Source organism: Dreissena polymorpha, chromosome 4, assembly GCF_020536995.1.
Source record: "Dreissena polymorpha isolate Duluth1 chromosome 4, UMN_Dpol_1.0, whole genome shotgun sequence".
NCBI classification, from domain to species: Eukaryota; Metazoa; Mollusca; class Bivalvia; order Myida; family Dreissenidae; genus Dreissena; species Dreissena polymorpha.
Genome location: NC_068358.1, coordinates 16028325 through 16049047, shown reverse-complemented (window position 1 = coordinate 16049047; position 20723 = coordinate 16028325). Strand labels below are relative to the sequence as shown.

The 20723-nt window shown below is 32.9% G+C and overlaps 2 protein-coding genes across 2 annotated transcripts in view; one reads left to right on the top strand and one right to left on the bottom strand.

Moving 5' to 3' along the window:
- The window catches only part of LOC127878247 (multiple epidermal growth factor-like domains protein 10), a 33487-nt gene extending 25640 nt beyond the window's left edge, over positions 1-7847 (top strand). Inside the window, exons 6-10 of the mRNA XM_052424767.1 lie at positions 4886-5002; positions 5992-6019; positions 6214-6245; positions 6488-6756; positions 7317-7847. Coding sequence (XP_052280727.1) covers positions 4886-5002; positions 5992-6019; positions 6214-6245; positions 6488-6756; positions 7317-7847 — 977 coding nt within the window. The remainder of the gene's footprint in view (positions 1-4885; positions 5003-5991; positions 6020-6213; positions 6246-6487; positions 6757-7316) is intronic.
- Positions 1-20723, bottom strand: part of LOC127878249 (serine-rich adhesin for platelets-like) — a 229202-nt gene that overhangs the window by 197662 nt on the left and 10817 nt on the right. The gene's annotated exons all lie outside the window — the stretch shown is intronic.

Below are 20723 nucleotides of genomic sequence, written 5' to 3'. Positions count from 1 at the left end.
GTGCTGTGAACATAGAGATATATCTTACACTGCCTAGTATTCAGCTATAACTTTGTTATGGCCGAAGATTAGGGTCCGAAAAAAAATCAAAAACTGTGTCAGAGACGAAAATAAAAAATGTTACATTAAACAATAATAACGAATATAAAACTTCGTAATACTAGAAGTCTATGATCTTAATTTAAGTATACGAAATTATGGCCTCCGAATCTGTAACTGGTATTAAGTTTGTTCCTTATTCAGTAGCCTTTTCGGATATTTTACTATTTTAAATGATGTGTCTGATATTTCAGCTTGATTTAATTATTTGGTCTGTCACATTTCTGCATTCAGTATACTTTATTTGACAAACAACACTAAAAAACAAGTTTGTTATAGGCGATAATAACGAACCGGCATATTCTGACTAAGTATACATTATATTTAACCAACAAGTACTACATATACATGAAAATCAAATGCCTTATCTTACTGAAACATAACTTAAGAAAGAACAAACAAAAAATTATATATCAAACAAAATTATTGCAATACATTTAAAAGACTGTTTTTAAATGATGACACTCTTTCTTCGATGCTAAATAGGAAAATAGAATGAGGTGCGCTTACTTTGGCGTAGGACTGGTCATCACCCAGACCATGGCCCTTTTTCGGGTCCCAACGTTGTCCGAACTATATTTCAAGATCTCAAAATATTCCGTTTGTCTGCACGAGCGAGAATAATATGTGCATTGTGTAGGCATATACAGCGCAATTGTTACGCAAACTTCGGCGTGTTACTTGTTACTGATTATTTAAACCGGGAAAGGACCTGACATTTTCTTCATTAAAAATTAAATAAAAAAGGTACATTAAACATTTAAAACAAATATTGCAATACATGTTTGTATTTTATTTAGTAAAACAAAGTTTCTCTTTAACGGCTGCACAAAGATACAAGTTGCATCACTTTTGGCGTAATACTTGCCAGCATCGAGACGAGAGTCTTTGTATATCGGTCACTTGTCTTAAATAAAGGACCAACTAATTGTTTTTAATGAAAATTCAAGCAGCAGCTGGAGTTTCACTTCTTTATTTTGTATAGGTCCCCTTGGTCTCAAATCGTGTTCTAAGATTAAAAGTCCTCGGATATTTCGTTGGTCGACACGAGTAAGAAAACGTATTTTGACTCACCATCGAGATTACCACGGCTGTTGTGTAGGTCCTAAGGGCCCCTTTATCATGTACCAAAACTGAAGGTCGCCGAATTTACTGTTGGTCTTCACGAAAAAAACGCCGGACCTACAAAATCTATGACGAAAAGACGCTTTTACAACGAGTATGATCATAGCTTTTTTATATAAAATATTCAAGCATATCGAAGGAACTTTCCAGTAGATACATCTTGGCCGCCGCTGCTTACGCAGTCTCGTATGCATTCGGAACGAAAACGGAGAGAAACAGTTACTCTTAAATCGGTTTAGGACGCTTCACCATCGAGGTATTTTCCGTTTTGTAAATCATCAAGGTCCCTGTGTGCCTAGGTTGAAGGTCGCCTTATTTACCGTTTTCCTGCATGGACGAGAAAATGCACAATCGCACTTGCATAATCAATGAAGAAGACACGCCATCAAAGTTATTATGCAACTTTATTCTATTAGAGGTACATGGACAGCTGCTTCCGGTGCGGTCACTCCTTAATGGTTACGTGTTGATACCGCTTTGCATTTAATCATATCCCTTCGTTACTGTTAACGTATGCAAATAGAATAAGCTACACAAAGAATATCTAGTATTAAGCTATCTCATTGTCTTGGCCAGAGGAAAGCGTAAGATAATACCTTAAGAACTGTTGTAGAACATGAAGCGTATATTGACAGGAGTTTAAACGAGTATTTGACCCTTACAGTAGTAAATTCAATTTTATTCAAAAACTAATCATCCGATTTTATTGGTTTATACGTTATCGTGTTGCTTATTAATTCCTCTTTTTAAAAAATATAACTTTTAGTATAGTTCCGTTGTTGTTAATGGATTTATACCGAGTTAAACACGAGAAACCAACATATTCTGTTTAACCCCCGCGCGTTTAACCTTGTCGTAACTTTGTCACGTGACCAGTAGCTATCGATTAGCGTACATCGAAGCGCCGAGGTAATACATTTTGATGTACCCACTGACGTCTTTTTTCTAATATTACTTTTATTTCTAGGCCGATTCTGACCAATTATATATCATTAGAAAGCCTACGTTTTGTAGTTTTTAGATATATAAATACATACATGAAGTTTTTCTTTTAATTTGTGTAGTCCGGCGAGTTATTTTTTTAACTTTTGCAAATATCATACCGTTTAAGAATCTATATTTACGGTAAACATGGTCGCACTTTATACCGATTTGAAGCGTATCTATTTGGAGTTCAGTTTTTAAAACTGCATCTTGCATTGGAGAAAAGAATTTTGTATACGAAAGCAAAAAATGGTTTTAAAAATGAAAGTAAATACAAAATGAATTGTTACGAAAGAAAAGCGCGGTCATAACGATCCGAACTGATGCTACGGTCTTGGCGCTTATGCTTTTGTTTAGATACCGGCCATTTAATTTCTTTAGCCATGATTATTATATTTTTTTATGGAATAAAGTGAAATATTTTGTTCACGAAATATATCAATAAAGCTCATTATAATTGAAGCTTAATAAATTTACGATTACAGCTCTTGTTTATAACACAGACAGGGTGTTAATTTTATGATGAGACAGCGTATATAGCGGACCCTCTTGATGTTTTTCGGCTTTGCATACTTCAAATAAAATGGGTGTCAAAACATTCATCGTTTGTTATTTATTTTCAATGAGGTAATTATGTATAATTATATGATAGGTTATTTACCTTAAATAATCAAATAATTAACATTATTTAAAGATTCTTGAAAATCCCGGCCGAAAATATCAAGATGGTCTGCTATTTACGCTGTCTCGTCATAAAATTAACACCTTTTCTGTGTTATAAACAAGAGCTTAAATCGTTTATTTATTAAGCTTCATTAATAATTAGCTTTATTGATGTGTTTCGTGAACAAAATAGTTCAATATGTTTGTTAAATATATAATAATCATGACAAAGCAAATTAAATGGCCGGTATCTAAACAAACGCATAATCCAAGGCCATAGCATCAGTTCGGTGCGTTAGGACCGCGCCATACTTTCTTCCGTCTTCATTCCTTACTTACTTTCATTGTTAAAACCTTTTTTCTATCGTATAAAGAATTCTATTCTCCTAAGCAAGGTGTAATTATTCAAACTGAACTGCAAATATAAACGCTACAAATCGATATAAAGTACGAACATGTCAACATAGATTCTCAAACTCCAAACGTTCGGAGCGTTAGGATCGCGCGCTAATTTCGTACTAATTCATTCCCTATTTACTTTCATTTTTAAAACAATTTTTATTCCATCGTATGCAGAATTCTTTTCTCCTAAGCAAGATGTAATTTTTAAAACTGAACTCCAAATATAAACGTTACAAATCGGTAAAAAGTACGAACATGTCAACCGTAAATCTAGATTCTGAAACGGTATGGTATTTGCAAAAGTTAAAGTTATAACTCGCCGGGCTGCCCAATTCAGAAGAAACACCTAATATATGTTTAAATATCTGAAAACAACGTAACGTAGACTTTCAAATTATATAAAGTTGTTTTTTTAATCGGCCGAGAAATGAAAGTAAAATTTAAAAAAAGACGTGAGTGGGTACATCAAAACGTCTCACCTCGGCGCTTCGATGTACGCTAATTATAGAAGATCAATAGCTACGGTCACGTGACAATGTATCGACAAGCTATTTGCCGATTCGGTCCCGTTTCATATCCGTCTCATCTAGAGTCCGTGTGTAGAAATAAAAAAATAAAACATTGAACATAGCCAATAAAACGAATAAAAAGCTTCGCTATGCTTTACGTCTATGATCCGAATTGACGTATTCAAAATGTCGCGTAGGTTCGTCATGTACACTTTATTGTTTTATGAATTGGGGGTTGAAACACTTGTGTCGTTTTAAAGAGTGTCAAGATTCGCTCCAGATTATGACAGTTCTGGTAAAAACGTGACGCTAAAAGATGCAGACTGTGACACGAGTCTCTCACTACGTATTTGCTGATTTATTCTACGCTAAATGTAAGGTCAGTCTGGATATCAAACCGGGTTAAAACAACAATACTTTAAATTGACCGTTCCAATGCACTTATCCCTTCTTTAATCATGTTTATGTTGAATTGTTTATTTTTTTGTATCGGAATTTGCAACTACTATTACTACTACTTCTACGTTTACTTTGTCTACTGAAAGTGTTTCAACTTCCTACCTATGCTTTCATAAAGTCTTATATAAGACAAGAACAGCAACAGGCGCAACAATAGAAACAGCAGCGACAATATTTTCTACTATAATAACAACTTGAACAACAATAAAAACAGCAACAACAACTACAACCATTGTTTGTTAGTTTACACCTATTTATTTTAGCTCGATTGCATATAAAGCCTTATATTTCAAAACTTATCAATTCAATTTCCTGGGATAGATCTAAAGAACGCTGCGCAGAAGGGATCGAGTCCGTGACCTCCCGGTCGCAAAGCGGACCCCGTATCCAATACGCAAAGGCGACATGTTAAAGAAATAAAATTGTTATTAGTACTACTACTTTTACAAGTGCTAATACTACTACATATACCGGTTCATAATTCGATTCTATTATTTGAAATGACATGCTTTAGAATGTCGTTAAATATTGACACATCCTACAAACTGTAGATGCGTGTAACTTATGTTGTAAATTTATGGAATAAATATGTTTAATCCACTATTGACACGTTTATTGATTACGTTTTATCATGAATTCCATAGCCGATGAAGTTAAAGAGCAATCGTCGACAATTATATGGATTGCACCGACGTTGGCATTGTGTCTGCTAATAGTTGTCGTAACCATCACTGCTTGTTTGTGTATCCGAAGGAAGAAAAGTAAGAATATAAATAAATGTACTGTATGATATGTTATATTTTGTCAACAATAAGGGGTTGAACTTGTTTTTATTTAATTGAATCATGCATGGAAAATGCTTAATTATTTTTGCTGTTAATTTTAGCTCGACTATTATTTATGAAATATATATAGTGGAGCTATCCTACTCACCCCGGCGTCGGCGTTTCCGTTCCCGTTAGCGTTAGCGTGCAAAGTTTGCAATCTTAAAGTTTGCGTACTACCCCAAATATTTCCTATGTCCTTTGACATATTGCTTTTATATTTTGCATACTTCTTTACCAACATGACCCCAATCTATAAACAAGAGCAGACAACTGTATCAAGCATTTGGAAAGAATTATTGCCCCTTTTATACTAAGAATATGATATTATGGATAAATCTATGTTAAACTTTGCGTACTATCCCGAATATTTCCTATGTCCTTTGACATATTGCTTTTATATTTTGCATATTTCTTAACCAACATGACCCCAATCTATAAACAAGAGCAGACAACTGTATCAAGCATTTCGAAAGAATTATGGCCCCTTTTTTACTTAGATAATAAAAAAAAATTGCTTAAATTGCCATAACTTCTTTATTTATGATCACATTTGATTGATACTTTGACAAAACAACACTTACCTGACATACCACAATGCACTCCACCCAAACCATCCCCCATGACGCACCCCAGAACCTCCCCCCCCCCCCCAAATCTGATTTTTATTTTTTGTTCCTTATTTTTGAAAGATCATCTATTAAATTACCACACACCCACATTATACCCTCTCTCTCCACGATGGCTTACGTTATACTGTCAACCACTCGATAAGTCGAGCGCGCTGTCTTCTGACAGCTCTTGTATTGTTATCTATTGAATCGCGATTCTATAATATTTTGATAGCAGAATTTTTATTAGAAAAGGACACTCAGAATTACTAAAAAAAATATAACTTAGTAAATATATTTTTATTTCAAATACAGAGAAGAGGGAACAAAAAGCCGTTCAATTGTAAGTACATATCTAAAAATATAATATAACTGTAGTGTGAATATAAAATGGTAAAATTTGTTGTATTGAGATTTCCGTTATCGATATCATCTTGTAGTTGCAATATATATATATATATATATATATATATATATATATATATATATATATATATATATATATATATATTGATAACAGCGTTATTTAATGTTTAGGAATGAACTAAGACCATCGGATATTCCACTAGGTGAGTTCTTGTTATCATTCCAATACCAAGTCATATTAAGTACACAGTAAGCCATACGTCATTCATAGTATATATGCTTCATCTCATTTTGTGCAAATGGACGTTTTCACAATTGGTTCTCTTAATAAACCGTTCACATAATTGTATTCACGCTATTATTGAAAAACACATTTGTTAATTCCTATGATGTGTTTAACCCTTAACAATCATTAATTGACAACTGTGATATATTTTATTTGCAGAATTGATAGACAGCAACAGTGGCAATTATGATGTTTTTCCCTACGACAATAATGACGACAACACCGATAATTATGATGTAATTCCCGACGACAATAATTACGACAACACCGATCATTATGATGTATTGCCCGACGACAATAATGGCGACAAAACCGATCCTTACGATGCATTGCCCGACGACGTCCATGACGACTTTGTCGTTCCGTATGCAGTCGTGCCTTTGGACAATACAGAGCGTGAGGCGACACCAATGTACAGATCTCTCCAGGTTTGTTGTAAGATTTAAATTGATGCTTATAGTTGACGCAGATATATTTAATATTCCTCTTACATTTAATTGTATTCTTGTATCATACAGTTTTTGATATACTTATTGTCAACAATAACTTAAGATACAGCCAAATGTATTCCTGATCTTATTTGGATTGCCAAACGTATATGTTAACTATAACACTTTCATAGCAATTAATTGCAAGCCTTATTAGGTTTATACATACATAATCACAACAGCCGATGAATTGACAACAGTTCGACAGACAACGCTCATTAACATGCAAACACAATTGTAAAGGTAATTGACTTTTCACTGCTGTGCGATCGGCATGCCTTGAAAACATCTTTACCAAAATGGTTTCCATTATCCGGTCGAAGGCAGTCCGAAGCAATGCAATAAATTGTTATCATTTTAGGCTTTAGGCTTTTGGGTTTGTTTACTTACTGCCTTGTGTTGAAATGGAAATTGCTAGCTTGCCGTAGACTGGCGTATGATCAAAAGGATCTCTTTTCTAGTGATGTCTTTCATTATTCCTCTGTTTTCTTTAAATGAAGTCACAGATAACAGATGATTATCTGCACACTGGTTTGGGAGATTCCAGCTACATGATCCCAGCATCATCGTATGTATTGGGCCGAATATGTGAGAGCATAACTTCAGATCAGACACATTCTGCAGTGGCCGAGGAACTAGACAATGCCGCCACATTGGCTATACAGTACAAGGCGTCCGAAGAACTGATAAATGTCACTAAAGAAATAACAACTAACGCAAGCGCCGAAAAACTGTTTGATTACGGTAAAAGTGAGGACAAATTTGAAGCGGAGACAAATAACACCGACCCCAAACAGGAGAAAAATGATGAAAGTGGGGAAACAAATTACACAGAAATAAAGTCACAGATAACAGATGATTATCTGCACACTGGTTTGCGAGAATTCAGCTACATGATCCCAGCATCATCGTATGTATTGGACCGAATATGTGAGAGCGAAACTTCAGATCAGACACATTCTGCAGTGGCCGAGGAACTAGACAATGCCGCCACATTGGAGATACAGTACAAGGCGTCACTAAAGAAATAGCAACTAACGCAAGCGCCGAAAAACTGTTTGATTACGGTAAAAGTGAGGACAAATTTGAAGCGGAGACAAATAACACCGACTCCAAACAGGAGAAAAATGATGAAAGTGGGGAAACAAATTACACAGACTTTTATTTTTTAGAGAATGACACTCAAGGGAAGTCAAACAAAGAATCCGGAACCAATGAGTACGTTTTCGTATAAAAATATGGTACACAAAGACATTTTTTCCGAATAGGAATGTTTTCATATGGTTTTAACCTATGCAGTCAATTGTTAAATTTCTCAAAGCAAATTTACATGTTTCTGTTGCAAATATAAATATTTACCCCCATTCACAAGCTTTTTCGAAATAAACGACATATACATAAACCTCATTTCAGAAATTCTTGGATATAGTTGTCATGCACACAATAACAACGTATTGTTGTTTATAAACATAACGTCAGTTGTCATGTATGGTGTTCGTTCTTTGATTTATTGGTGTTTTATTTTCTTTTTTGTGGATAATGCTGTAAAATATTTTGAGAATATTGTACGATAAAAGAATACTGGGTATAAATGTCGAATACAGATTCGTTTATTTGCTCGGCACGTATGCATCTACCAATATTCCAGGCTTATTGCTCCGGTTTTTTTTTAAGCATCGCTAAATAAACTCAGAAATTGTTTAATACACTATAAAGGGAGTCGACGATCACTTGTTAAACTTGTGAATGGCATGCTCTTCAACAAATGAACACACAATACTCTTTCAAAAAAGTTGAATAACCCCAACAGTTAATAAAGAAAGTTAATTCATTTGATAATGCAGTTGGATATTTTGACAAAAAGTATCATGCTATTTTCTGATAACAAAAGCATTAAAAACCATATGAAAACCCAAAATGTGATTTTTAAAATATTCAAGAAGAACAACACATCTGATTTGTGATGTTCATATTTCACAAGTATCAAAGTTAATAATGTGTTGAAAATATTAATGTATTTTGAACACAATAATTTCAAATGCAATGTATTCTTTCTAATTAAAACTGTATTTAGCCATGTTTATGTTTGAGATTAAAAAGGAATTTTTAACTGTTAGGTTAGGAAATATAATACTTTTCTAAATTTCGTTTTAAGTTTATGTCCGATGTAAAGATGTTTTGTTTACTTTTATGTTGTGTAATGAAATACTTGAAGCTCAATTATGTTGCATCCTTTACTTCTAAGGTAAACGATTAATTGTTTTCTGTTATGTTATTCTATTTAGTATTAGTATACTATTCATATTATAGTGTATTATATTATAAAAATATATGTTTAAATGTTTTGACTTTGGCGTATATTCAACAGTAACCTGTTACTAAAAATGACCGCTAATTAACGTTGTGTGATTTATAAATTTTGTTAAACTACACGAAACCTTGTCTATGAATTTATATATACAATATATGTTTTTACCAAAGATATTACTAAATAATAAAAACTTTATTTAACCTAGCACAGTAGCACTGTACAATTTACGCAATGTACATAGTTTTTGCAATGTGTATGCCCCGACGGGAGTATTATAGTTTTGGAACTGTCCGTCAGTAAGTTTCGATGTCCAATCTTTAACTCAACAAGTTTTATCCGATCATACTATGCACTAAGAAATTATGACTATTTAATTATGAAAATAAACTCCTTTTATACTTATCTTTTGTACAGAACATATTTTGAAAACTTAAAGAGGTATTATTTTGAAACAAACTACAAAGGCAGATTTCATTTAGGGGGTGTGAAGTGAACAACGAATGATGCTTTCCTATTTTTACAGTTATTGTCCGTTGTTTACTCGTTCTCCCTTATGTGTAAAGTTATTGCCTTATAATAAGTTTTACTTAAAATTGATAATTACTCAAAAAGTCACGTCGTGTAATGTATGTAGCGGGAGAATGTAATGATATAGAGCGGAGAAATTCTGACATATTTCTTGTTTTATTTTGTTAAACGAGCGAAGCAATCTTGTCTCGAACATATTTGTGCGAATATGAATAAGTTATCGATATATTATATCGTGGAAACCGCCGTTTTCAATCTCAAGCTTACTATTTGTGTGAATTGTTGTTGGTCTGAAAAACGTTTTAACGTTTTGAAATTCTTTTCTAAATATCATGTTAAAGCACGAAGCATGAAATTCAATGTTTTACTTCGTACATTTGCTGAATGTGTTCTTGCGCATATATATTACTAAAATTATGATAAAAGATGTTAGTTAACATAACAATTAACATGTGAAACTCGTGTAATGAAAACACGATTTCAATACGAATTAGTTAATGTCGCAAAAAATAGTTTAAATGACATATATTTTAATTGATAATTTTTGCCCAATGAAACTTTTAAATTTATGTTTATTTTTATTAATAGATTTCATTCGTACTTTAATTAAAATTACATTATATTTTATGTGAAAATTGGCGTAAATGAGACAACTGTCAAAGCTGAAATGCTACATGCACCTTTTACCTTTGGAAAGGAATACGTCGTATGTTCAGCTACCAATGCCCTAGTTGCATAATAGTCGCCATGTATTCCTTATGCCATTTGTCTATTTAAATGATGTTTTTTGCTTACATGTGTTTGTTCCGCTACCATTTCTTGTCGTGGTATATTGCTGTTACTATTGATTTTATTCTAACTTTCTAATCCATGATTACTATATCTGATTCATTCTTGCTTTAAACATCAGTGTTGTTCTTTTTAAGTATGTATATTTCAGTAATTGTAATGAGTAAATTCATTATGGTTTTTAAAGATTTTCTTTACTAAAACATAAGAATTTTGATTGTATAAAAAGCTGATTTTCTGACTTAAGATATTTCACACGACCTCTGCTCGACTTTATTAAATTTTACAGAGAAGCGAGAAAAATATTATTCATCTAAACAGTGCTCTTTTCTAGATTTATTCCGTGTTTATCATAATAATAAAATGATATAAGTGTTTTGTTCCTTATCGGTAAAGCTATTTAATTTTCGAGAATTTGATTTGTAATTTCCAAATCATAATATGATCATTATTAAGAAAATAGTATCTTACGTTAAGTAAAGATTATTTACATGACTGCAAAAATGTTATGAAAGGCGTGATTTTTTTAAAGTAAATATTCTCATTTAAACTTATTTTGTATCCATATCAATATATTCACAGCAGAAATGTATACTTGTTAAAATCCAACATATATCATGCCATGTATCGTTGTATTTTACATTTGTCAAATGTATATTTTATATTTGTAATGCTTAAGCTTAATAAATATTTTTTCTTAATTATACTGAACGGTTACAAATAATTTATTGTCGCAAGCACACTTTGGTCAATAATTATTTTAACAATTGGAATGTTTTGGGGAAAGTGAACGATAATTGTAAGTGAATAAAATACTGGGGTAAATTTTCAATGTTTAATAATCTATATCCAAAGAATTGTTATAAACTTCTGAAATCCTTAGATGATGCAGGTAGTATATAACGAAACGAAAGTTATACATATATTGTCTATCTCTTAACCATTCCTCAAATCACACAGGCAATTAAATAGGGGGATCTTTTTTATAACAAGCGTCAACAAATAAATTACGCTTCATCGCGGCGCTATTATAAATTTATAAAATTGAATTAAATAATTCAAGATAAAACAACATGTAAATGCCAAAAGTTCAGATGTTCAAAGAATGAGTTTAGTTTTTTTATGTTTCCAGATCGATATGATATATTGATATTAGACTTTGAATATCGTGTATTTTATTAATGTCAAAGTCGGCTGAAGATGTATATCGAAGCACACTATAAACCGCACCTTTAACCTTTTATTAATGACCCACATTTTTGCAAATACGAATGAAGTCTCTATAAAGCTGTTCTTAATAAGGAGCAGCCATCTTCCTTTTGTCTAGATAAAGGGCAGACGCAAAAGAATAATATATCCGAAAAAAGCCTTTATATCAGCACATTGTCCTATGCATACCATCAAAGAAATACATATTTATGAATGCACAATTTATATTGAATAAATAACTTATTTCTTGATTTTATCTGCATACATTTATAGTTATGGTACACATAACCTACATAACGATGAAATATAATAACGTATAAAGAAGTGAAACTCCAGCTGCTGGAGCAGTATTGCATTCTCTTTTTAAACAATTAGTTTGTCCTTTATTTAAGGTAAGTGACCAATTGCCAAAACAGTACGAAACAGCACAATACGAAACAACATACACACATAGAAGAATAAACCTGGGGTCACCGCCTTTGAACGGTCAACGCAAAACATTAGGGGTTTAAACCGGGTTTAGAGCGCTCAACCTCACACTTGGCCTAGCAATATTCATGATATATATACGTGTAAATAAAATTTAATCTCATAGCATTGCAACTCAAACTAAACAGTAATAAAAGGAAATTAAAACGCATTCAATTTAATTACCATTTAATTACTCAATGGTAGGAAGGTGATCAGAGCAACAGAATAACAACGTTTATAGCAACGATGAAATGAAATTACGAACAAGTGTCAACTATATCCCTTCTTTTTAGAAAAAGATTTAAAAACATAGCATCATATAGTAAATATTTCAGGTCATCATCGTGCAAATACAGGAAGAAGCGGCAATTATGGGTGTAAAAGATCCATATAACATAGCTTGGTTTTTTATGTGACTGCTAAACAAAATAAATCAAACACGAAACGCCCATCAGAGAGGTCGTATGCCTTTATTACCAATTAAAATTATGTTCTGTTCTGTTATGTGTATTGTCCGCCCTGCTTGTCAGGGGAGTTTAAGATACCAAGAATTACAAACACTGGACAAATAAAGCATTTGAGTATAAAAAACATGATTAGGCATAGAAGTGAATGATGTAATTATTGTCTGTTGCTACAAAATGTTAACTGTGAGTAATTGAGTCTGAATTAATTGAGCATACTTAGGTTCTGTATCTTTGAATAAACTGTTAAATAGTTAATGTTAAAACATTTTGTGTTTGTAAACTACATGTTGGAACTGATATGCTATCTTTGTATACTATTTATTATCACGTGCACAATGTTATTTCTGTCACTGCAAACGTTGAAATAAGAATCCATAAATATTTATAATATTCTATTAGAAACAAAACAGTATAATGTGTTTATTCACCAAAATTAGTTATATCACGGGGACATACAACACTTAGTACCTAAACCACATTTATCAAGCTCTATATGTACAGATCTAAGTCTTTATGTCCACACTTCATGATTGGAGGGAAAATACAGATTTCCCTTATCCGTTAGGGTGATTCTAAAATAATGAAAACACCTGGATAATTTTTTCCAACCCTGATTTTTCCCTCAATTATGCTATTTAAAGAAAACACTCATCGATTGAGCTGAAAAAAAGCACACTATATTCACGGCTTGTTCAACGCTTATTTTTTTTTTGGCGAAACCTGTGATCGCGAGTAAAATAATCTGAAGAACACACTTATGCTAGTTGTTATTTGAAAGTTTGTCAATATTCAAAATTTAAACCAAATGGAAAAACGTTATATTTACTAGTCGTTTGAGCCCTATCGTTGATGTTATTTCGACTATTGACTGTAATTTGCACCAGCTGCCGAAGATGATTTGATTCAAGCAATATTTACCATTTTTACCAATTAGTTGCCGAAGATATATTGAGAACTATATATCATGATCTGTAGTTACCATCTAATTTTTATACTTATACAAAAGAAAATACTTAAAATTAAGTAAACAAAAAAGCTACGCGCGCGTAATAAATATGCCTTGCGACTGTGGTTTTGTATCGACGCTTTGAATTAAAATGACTTATGTTTTAAGTACAACTAATTCGATTTAAAATAATGGCCTTACTATAAAAGCGAAATAATGCAAACATAGTTTTTATTCTAATTACAATGCATGTGTTTGAAGCTCCAGTAAAAACTGTCCAAGCACATGCGAGAGGTTGAATGAATCTAAGCAGGAAAACGTATCTTAGAGACCAAATACCGCGCAGTTTCTCAATAAAGACGAACATTTATATTTTAAGATTCAGATAAATTTTAATTGTACTCTGTAGCCGTTTGTTGTTGTTTAGTAGTTTCATTTAAAACAATAGTTTTTAAAACTGTAAATATTGTCAATACTAGCCAAAAGGATCATTTCAAAAATCACTTTATTACATGACTATAACGATAAGATGAGAAAACCTCTTGCTTGAAAGCAAACGCAGTACTTTTTCACGAAGGAGAATATTAAGTACTAGTATAGTAATGTTGAAGATTTGTACCATTTATATCAATGTTTTGCTTTTAATTGATCATATGCAATTTATGATATAACGTAGGCAAAAAAAGGATTAATTAACGTGTGTTATCTATATCGTAAGCGTTTTATGGGATGACAATAACCTTTTAAACATTTTAATAAGTGTGTTTAAATCTTCCTCTTTTTGTTTAGAAAGATACGAAGAAAATCGGACTCTACTTAATTCTATTCACTGTTTTTCATGATCTTTACATGTCAAGTAGTTTTCAAAAATAAATTTTGTGTTAATTATGGTATGATATTTAAGCTGAAGTCAACTGATATTGACGAAAAGTGTGAATGCTCGTCAGTGAGAATAATTGTACATCAGGTATTTGAGATGACGACTGATGGAAATAAGGAGCATGATAGTACTCATTGCTCATGTTCAATGTATAAATATATAATTTTTTGAATGGACCATGTTTAAGTAGCAAATTCATATTCAATAAGGGGTATTGATACTTTTAATTGTGTGACAGTATTTGCTATCATAAATTCAATCATTTCAGTATGGTACTTTTGAAGTTAGGTACTTTTCAATTTTATTAGCATTAATTTGCATTTTATTGAATGTGTACTTCTATCTAAATTTCCAATTTTGATTATATCATAGTTACACGCAATACACTATGGAGACTTCATGAATCGTAATACTAATGTTGATTGTATCACACTAACACGCCATTCACTAGCTATTTAATTTAAATTCTGACAGACTAGGGTTTATACTAAAGTATTGAAAAACAAGAGAACTGAATGCCGCTTTTACAACGGACTTGAAACAACAAATTACCAAATACAGTACAATCTAGTTCAGAATGCTTTATAATAATTGCCAAAGATATGTTTTATTATACTAATGAACATTAACGTTGATATATATTCATATAAACTCGGATGGCTCTAACTGTTTTCACAGTCCCGGTAACACTTTTTTTTTCGGACGGCTCGAACTCGCTGCGGGTCGCATAAACTGTTTAATGATTAGGGCCGCTTGATTAAAGGCACTCAATACATGTAATTGATTTAACACCAGTTGCAAACATGTCATCGACTTTATCGTTAACTGATTTAAGTAAAAGATGGCATCTTGTATTAATGTAATCAGAAATTATCTCGAGGAGTGCGAAAACTCACTGCATGTTCAATCTCAACTGGATAAATAGAAAGCTTTATTTCACGACAGATAAGTTCTGTACATATTGTAAATAATGTACCCTTTGTACAAATTTAGCTGTTTTTGTCTCATTTTAACTGTAAAGCATATTGTCTTACCTTTAATTTTTATGTGGCCCTATGAAGGTGACCGTTTGGAGACACGTAAGTTATTGCCCTTAACATATAAGGGTTTTTTACTAAACCCACTTTTAAATATTGTTTTAATGCCACTCTGGGGGACCTCTCTTCTCCATAGCCCAATCCTCCTTAAGTTCCATACAGACAGGGTCTTATGTTGGAGCATTACGGCTATATTCCCTGTCTGCAAGTGTTCAACATTGAGCCACATACATAAACTTGTACTCATTAATTTTTTTTAACAACTCAATACTCAATTGCAATATTAATATATAATTGAGAGTTACACTCCCTTTGTGTTATCATATATTGTCTTTTTTCCTTCCTTCTCATATAATTGCATTTACACATGCAACTTCACTCTACATCTGAGAGCTGTTTAATCAGGCTCTGGCAATCCCTATTAATAAATGTTCTTAGATATAAACATATCTCTCCTATGATAAGATCTTGTTGTTTGGCGTTCAGTTTAAACTTTAAACATACACATAAAAATGATACTTGACTATGCATGTAAACATATTGTGGCAATGTTCAACCACTTTGTGATCTGGAAAACCCTCAAATATTATTATTTTGTTACACAAACATATAACACATCTGTGTATCCCTTTTTCTATAAGTATTATATTAAAATAGTCCTATTTGGATTCAAACATTTATAACACAGATCACAAAGTCTAAAGACTCCAACAAACCCATTGCAGTATATACTGAACAGTGGGTCTGGTAATGATGCTGCCACATACAACAGTATGTGTGTTTTCACCATCTTTACTTATAAAAATTGGGCTATTCTTTCTCTCTCTCCTCCTTAAAAAACAATACAAACAATAACATACAATAACAACATCATATTAATGATAATAATTAATAATAAGTACAGTAACATAACAAAAACATAGTAATCTAATACTATAAAACAACTCCAATTTCTTTTGGATTAACTCATCCTTTTCTTTCATTTATATTTTTGCATATAAACTATTATTGTTTACTTTTTCTTAAAGTACAAAGTCAGCCGTGGGAAAATCTATTTTTAAACGGATTGACCTACTGGCAATCCGTAATAAGAAATTTCTGCCAATCAGCGCCATTGTTTTATAAGCGCATCAACCAATTAAAACGCCGCTTTTTAACAGCGTTAGGCCTATCCACTGTAAAGCACTGCGTCTTTTTAACGCTTCATATAAAGGTTATATATTTTTAAACCAATAGATTTTTATTAAGGCACCGCACCAACACTGCAAAGTTTTATATTTATACCAATGGTACAGCCCAGTAAAATCGGGCTGTCCATTTTATGGCCGTTTTCGGATATTTTATACAGAGTTCTATGTTAAGCAGTGTGCTCGGTCAATGGTTTTTAACCGAAGTCCCGAGGGTAAATAACCCCATTAGTAGTAGTACCAATAGATTTTTATTAAGGCACCGCACCAACACTGCAAAGTTTTCTATCTACATCAATGGTACAGCCCAGTAAAATCGGGCTGTCCATTTTATGGCCGTTTTCGACCTTTTTATGCAGAGTTTTATGTTAAGCAGTGTGCTCGGGCAATGGTTTATAACCGAACAATCCCATTAGTCAGTCGGACGACAGATAAGGAACGCAACACCGACTGACATTATGGTATCCTTCAAAAATATAAATAAATAAATGTGGCACTATCATATATGTAAATGATGAGTATATAGTGCCGATGCATGTTTTGTTCCTTAGCGCTCTGTGTTACCAGAAAAATTGCTACGTTTAAACGTGCTGATATAATTTACAATATGATATTTGTTTTATTGTATTTGTTACTGTTTTAAAATATTGGTAAATACAAGTATTAAGTAAAAATTTGGTTCTTATCTATTCAAAAGCACAAAAGAAGTACGAAGTAGTGCGGAGTTTAAGCAATATAGTGAATATGTGTACTCTTCAACCGGCGGTGGAAATATTATGCAGACTTGTTCGTAAACAAGTTTATTAGAAATCGGATTGCTATCATTCCGAAGTTATAACATTTGTTTCCGGTCCCGAAGATTTCGAGCCATCGGGTTTCGACTTTACTTGATTTAACCGTGTTAACTATTTGGATAAGTTGACTCACAATAATTGTTTTGACAGATGACCTGTGCTTAATTAAATAAAGTTATAAAAAAAACGCTGAAGGAAAAATTGACTTAAATAATAAATTTTACAACCATGATATGTGCTTGTAGGTTACATGACACAATAACGAAACACATGCATTTACATGAATGAGTAAGTTATTAAATACTACATTAGACAGGAAATCTAAAAGAATGGTAAACAGAGTGTATTTGTAACTTTTAAACGTTTTAGCAAGTTAAAATGTTAATTGTATTATGAAATATGTTGGCTACTGTGTTTTATATGACGAATCATCAAACGATGTGTACTTAGAAAATAAAAACCTAATGAAAAAATCTACGTTATGGATGGGACTAAGATTCCCACTTACATGCGAAATAAATATTCAAATGAAGCATGTCCGAATGCCGTACCGCTTGGGACAAAAGCACAAGTACGCCAACAGCTAAATATAGATATCACCGCGGTGACAAAATTGTTACCGCGGTGAATTTGTCACTGCGGGAACAATTTTTGTACACGGTGATATCTATTTTTCACTGCGGTAAAAAGTTTGTAACAGCGGTGACAAGTTGTACTGTTGGTATATTTTTATGCCCGCTGAACATTTATTTTTGGGGGTCAGTTTTCAACCAATCATTTTCTCCGTAACAACCGAGATTTTTCAACTTTTTAAGAGTTGTATAGAGATCGCCAGCTGTTTGTCACACTGATTGGTTTGAGTTAATTAATGGTTTGTGAATCGTAAATGTTTTGTTGTTAAATGACACTTATCGGCTTATCATCTGCTTTATCACAATAAGGTCAGAGTGAAATTATTGTTAAAGACTTGTGCTATTATCGCTTGTTTACGGTATACCCGGTTTTATTACACTTATCCGGCTGTAAAAACTCGCACATACGTTGAGGCAACGGAAAATAATAAGGCTTTTGAAATTGTCACCTAGTTTATTAATTCTTAATGAAGATGTAATTTTATAAACATAAAATGACCATTCCTAAGTTACAACGAATAGAGCTTCAATTAAAAGGTTGACAACAGATCGAGTGCAATAAATGTATTTCGGTCGCGTTCTTAAATAAGTATACAGAAATGTACAGAAATAAAAATAAAACAAATAATAAAAAGGTAAGCAAATCGCAATACTACTGCATTATTAGACATTGTATATAATAGATATCTATATTATCCGTGTTATTTTGAAACTAACTTTTTAACATATTCACATACATTAAACAATATTCATTACACTTAGCTATCGTTTACTTTGAATAAAACTACATTAATTTCACTTTGCTAATGTTTATTCGTTTTTCGTGTATAGCTTATTAAAAACAAAACATTGATACTTCGCAGCAAATATTCACCAATTTGCCGTTTTGCAAGACGTTATTGCATTGCTCAGTTTGATTCAGCTCTTATCAAACACTTTTGGTCAGACAAAGTATCACCGCAGTTACAAATATATAACCGCAGTGATAAATATATTACCGCAGTGATAAATTGTCACCGCGGTGATATCTATTTTTAGCTGTTGGCGTATATGTACTTTTGACCCAAAGGGTAAGTCATATGTCCGTCCGTCCTTCTGACTCCCCGTTTGCTTCCCACTTGTTTGTGTAACTTAAAGATATTTAGGTTCTAGAAGACAACATTGCAAAATGGGCAACCAGCAAATGAACATGCGCGACTTTATTCGGGTGTTATCGACATTATCGGAGTTATGAACCCCTTTTATCAAGCAACCACATTTGTCGTTTAATGTTTTTTCAATCGTTACTGAAAACGTATTGTTGCTGGAGGGCTGACACTTTACAAACATATCAACCATCATGCGAACGTACCAGCCTAAATGTTTGGGTGCGCAGGTGGTTAACATAACTTTAGTTATGGTCCCTTTTTAAACGAAAGAAAATACGTGTTTTTATTTTTTTGAGAGTAACTCACAAAGCATTGCTTCCAAAGTGCTTAACATTGCAGATATATATTAACAGCGTGTGGCTTTACGTGTGACATGTTAAGAACGTTAAGATCCAACATGCAACTAGGAAAACCCTTTCAATCAAAACGTTTTCTCTACGTTAAAACATTTTAAAATGTGATTATGCTAAACACTTAAAACAATTGCGACTTTGAAAGCGCCAAGAATCCAAATCTCAATCTTTGAATTATAGAGTCTTACCCATTTAGCACTGACAACAACTTCGCACTTAACGCCTTTTACAAAAATCTTAAAAGTCGCATGTATATAAGAATAATCAATGCATCATCTATATGTTGTTAAGTTTACATCTGCTATATGAAATTACTTTCCTATGAAGTTGTACTGCCAATAGGCTGATTAAAAACAGAAGACATGAAAACAAGCGGGTTGAAAAGACGTACGAATAGGGCGGCTTGATGCTCCCGCAAAAAGTAAAGGAAACATGGAAATATGTGTCGTATTTCACATTTAAATATATGATCTGATGTCTAATACATGTGTGAATACATTTATTGGTAAAAGGATAGCTATACATTGCAAATAAAATGGTCATCGATTTGTAAAAAATACTTTACAAAGCTACAAAAAATTCTAAAATACAAGGAAGTCTCAAATACAAGTATAAAACTAAATGTTCTAAAATATGCTAATAACAAAGCGTTTGCGTTAGAGCGTCATCTCTAATTCATCATCTTTTTCGATGTCATTATTTGCAGTGAAGTTATCAGAGAGAAACCCGGGGTTTGCGACTCCTCCATTGGACGGATTGCTGTTGCTCAAAGCGATCAAATTCCGGTTAACGTCATCAGAAACTGGCGATGCTGTGTTCTCCGGGTACATGGCCTTATGCCGTGACGTCACACCAAACACAACACCATCCCTCCAATCCGACATTCGGACTAGTATATCTTCGGCGTTTATCGACTGACGGTTTTCTCTAGTGACGCCATCTTTCGTTGACCAACCGGACTGACAACCGGCATGTTTTAGTTCGTCTAGGAACTTAGACGTGTGAGGGGCAGAAACCTCAGTCACCCCATCCTTTTCGTAAATAACCTTCAGGCGAGGTATCTTAGTAAGAGTGAAGTCCGCAAGTTTAGTGTTAACATGAGGAACTTCCGTAAGCGTAAAGGATTGGCCCCTTTTCCTGCGCACGCATTCTCGG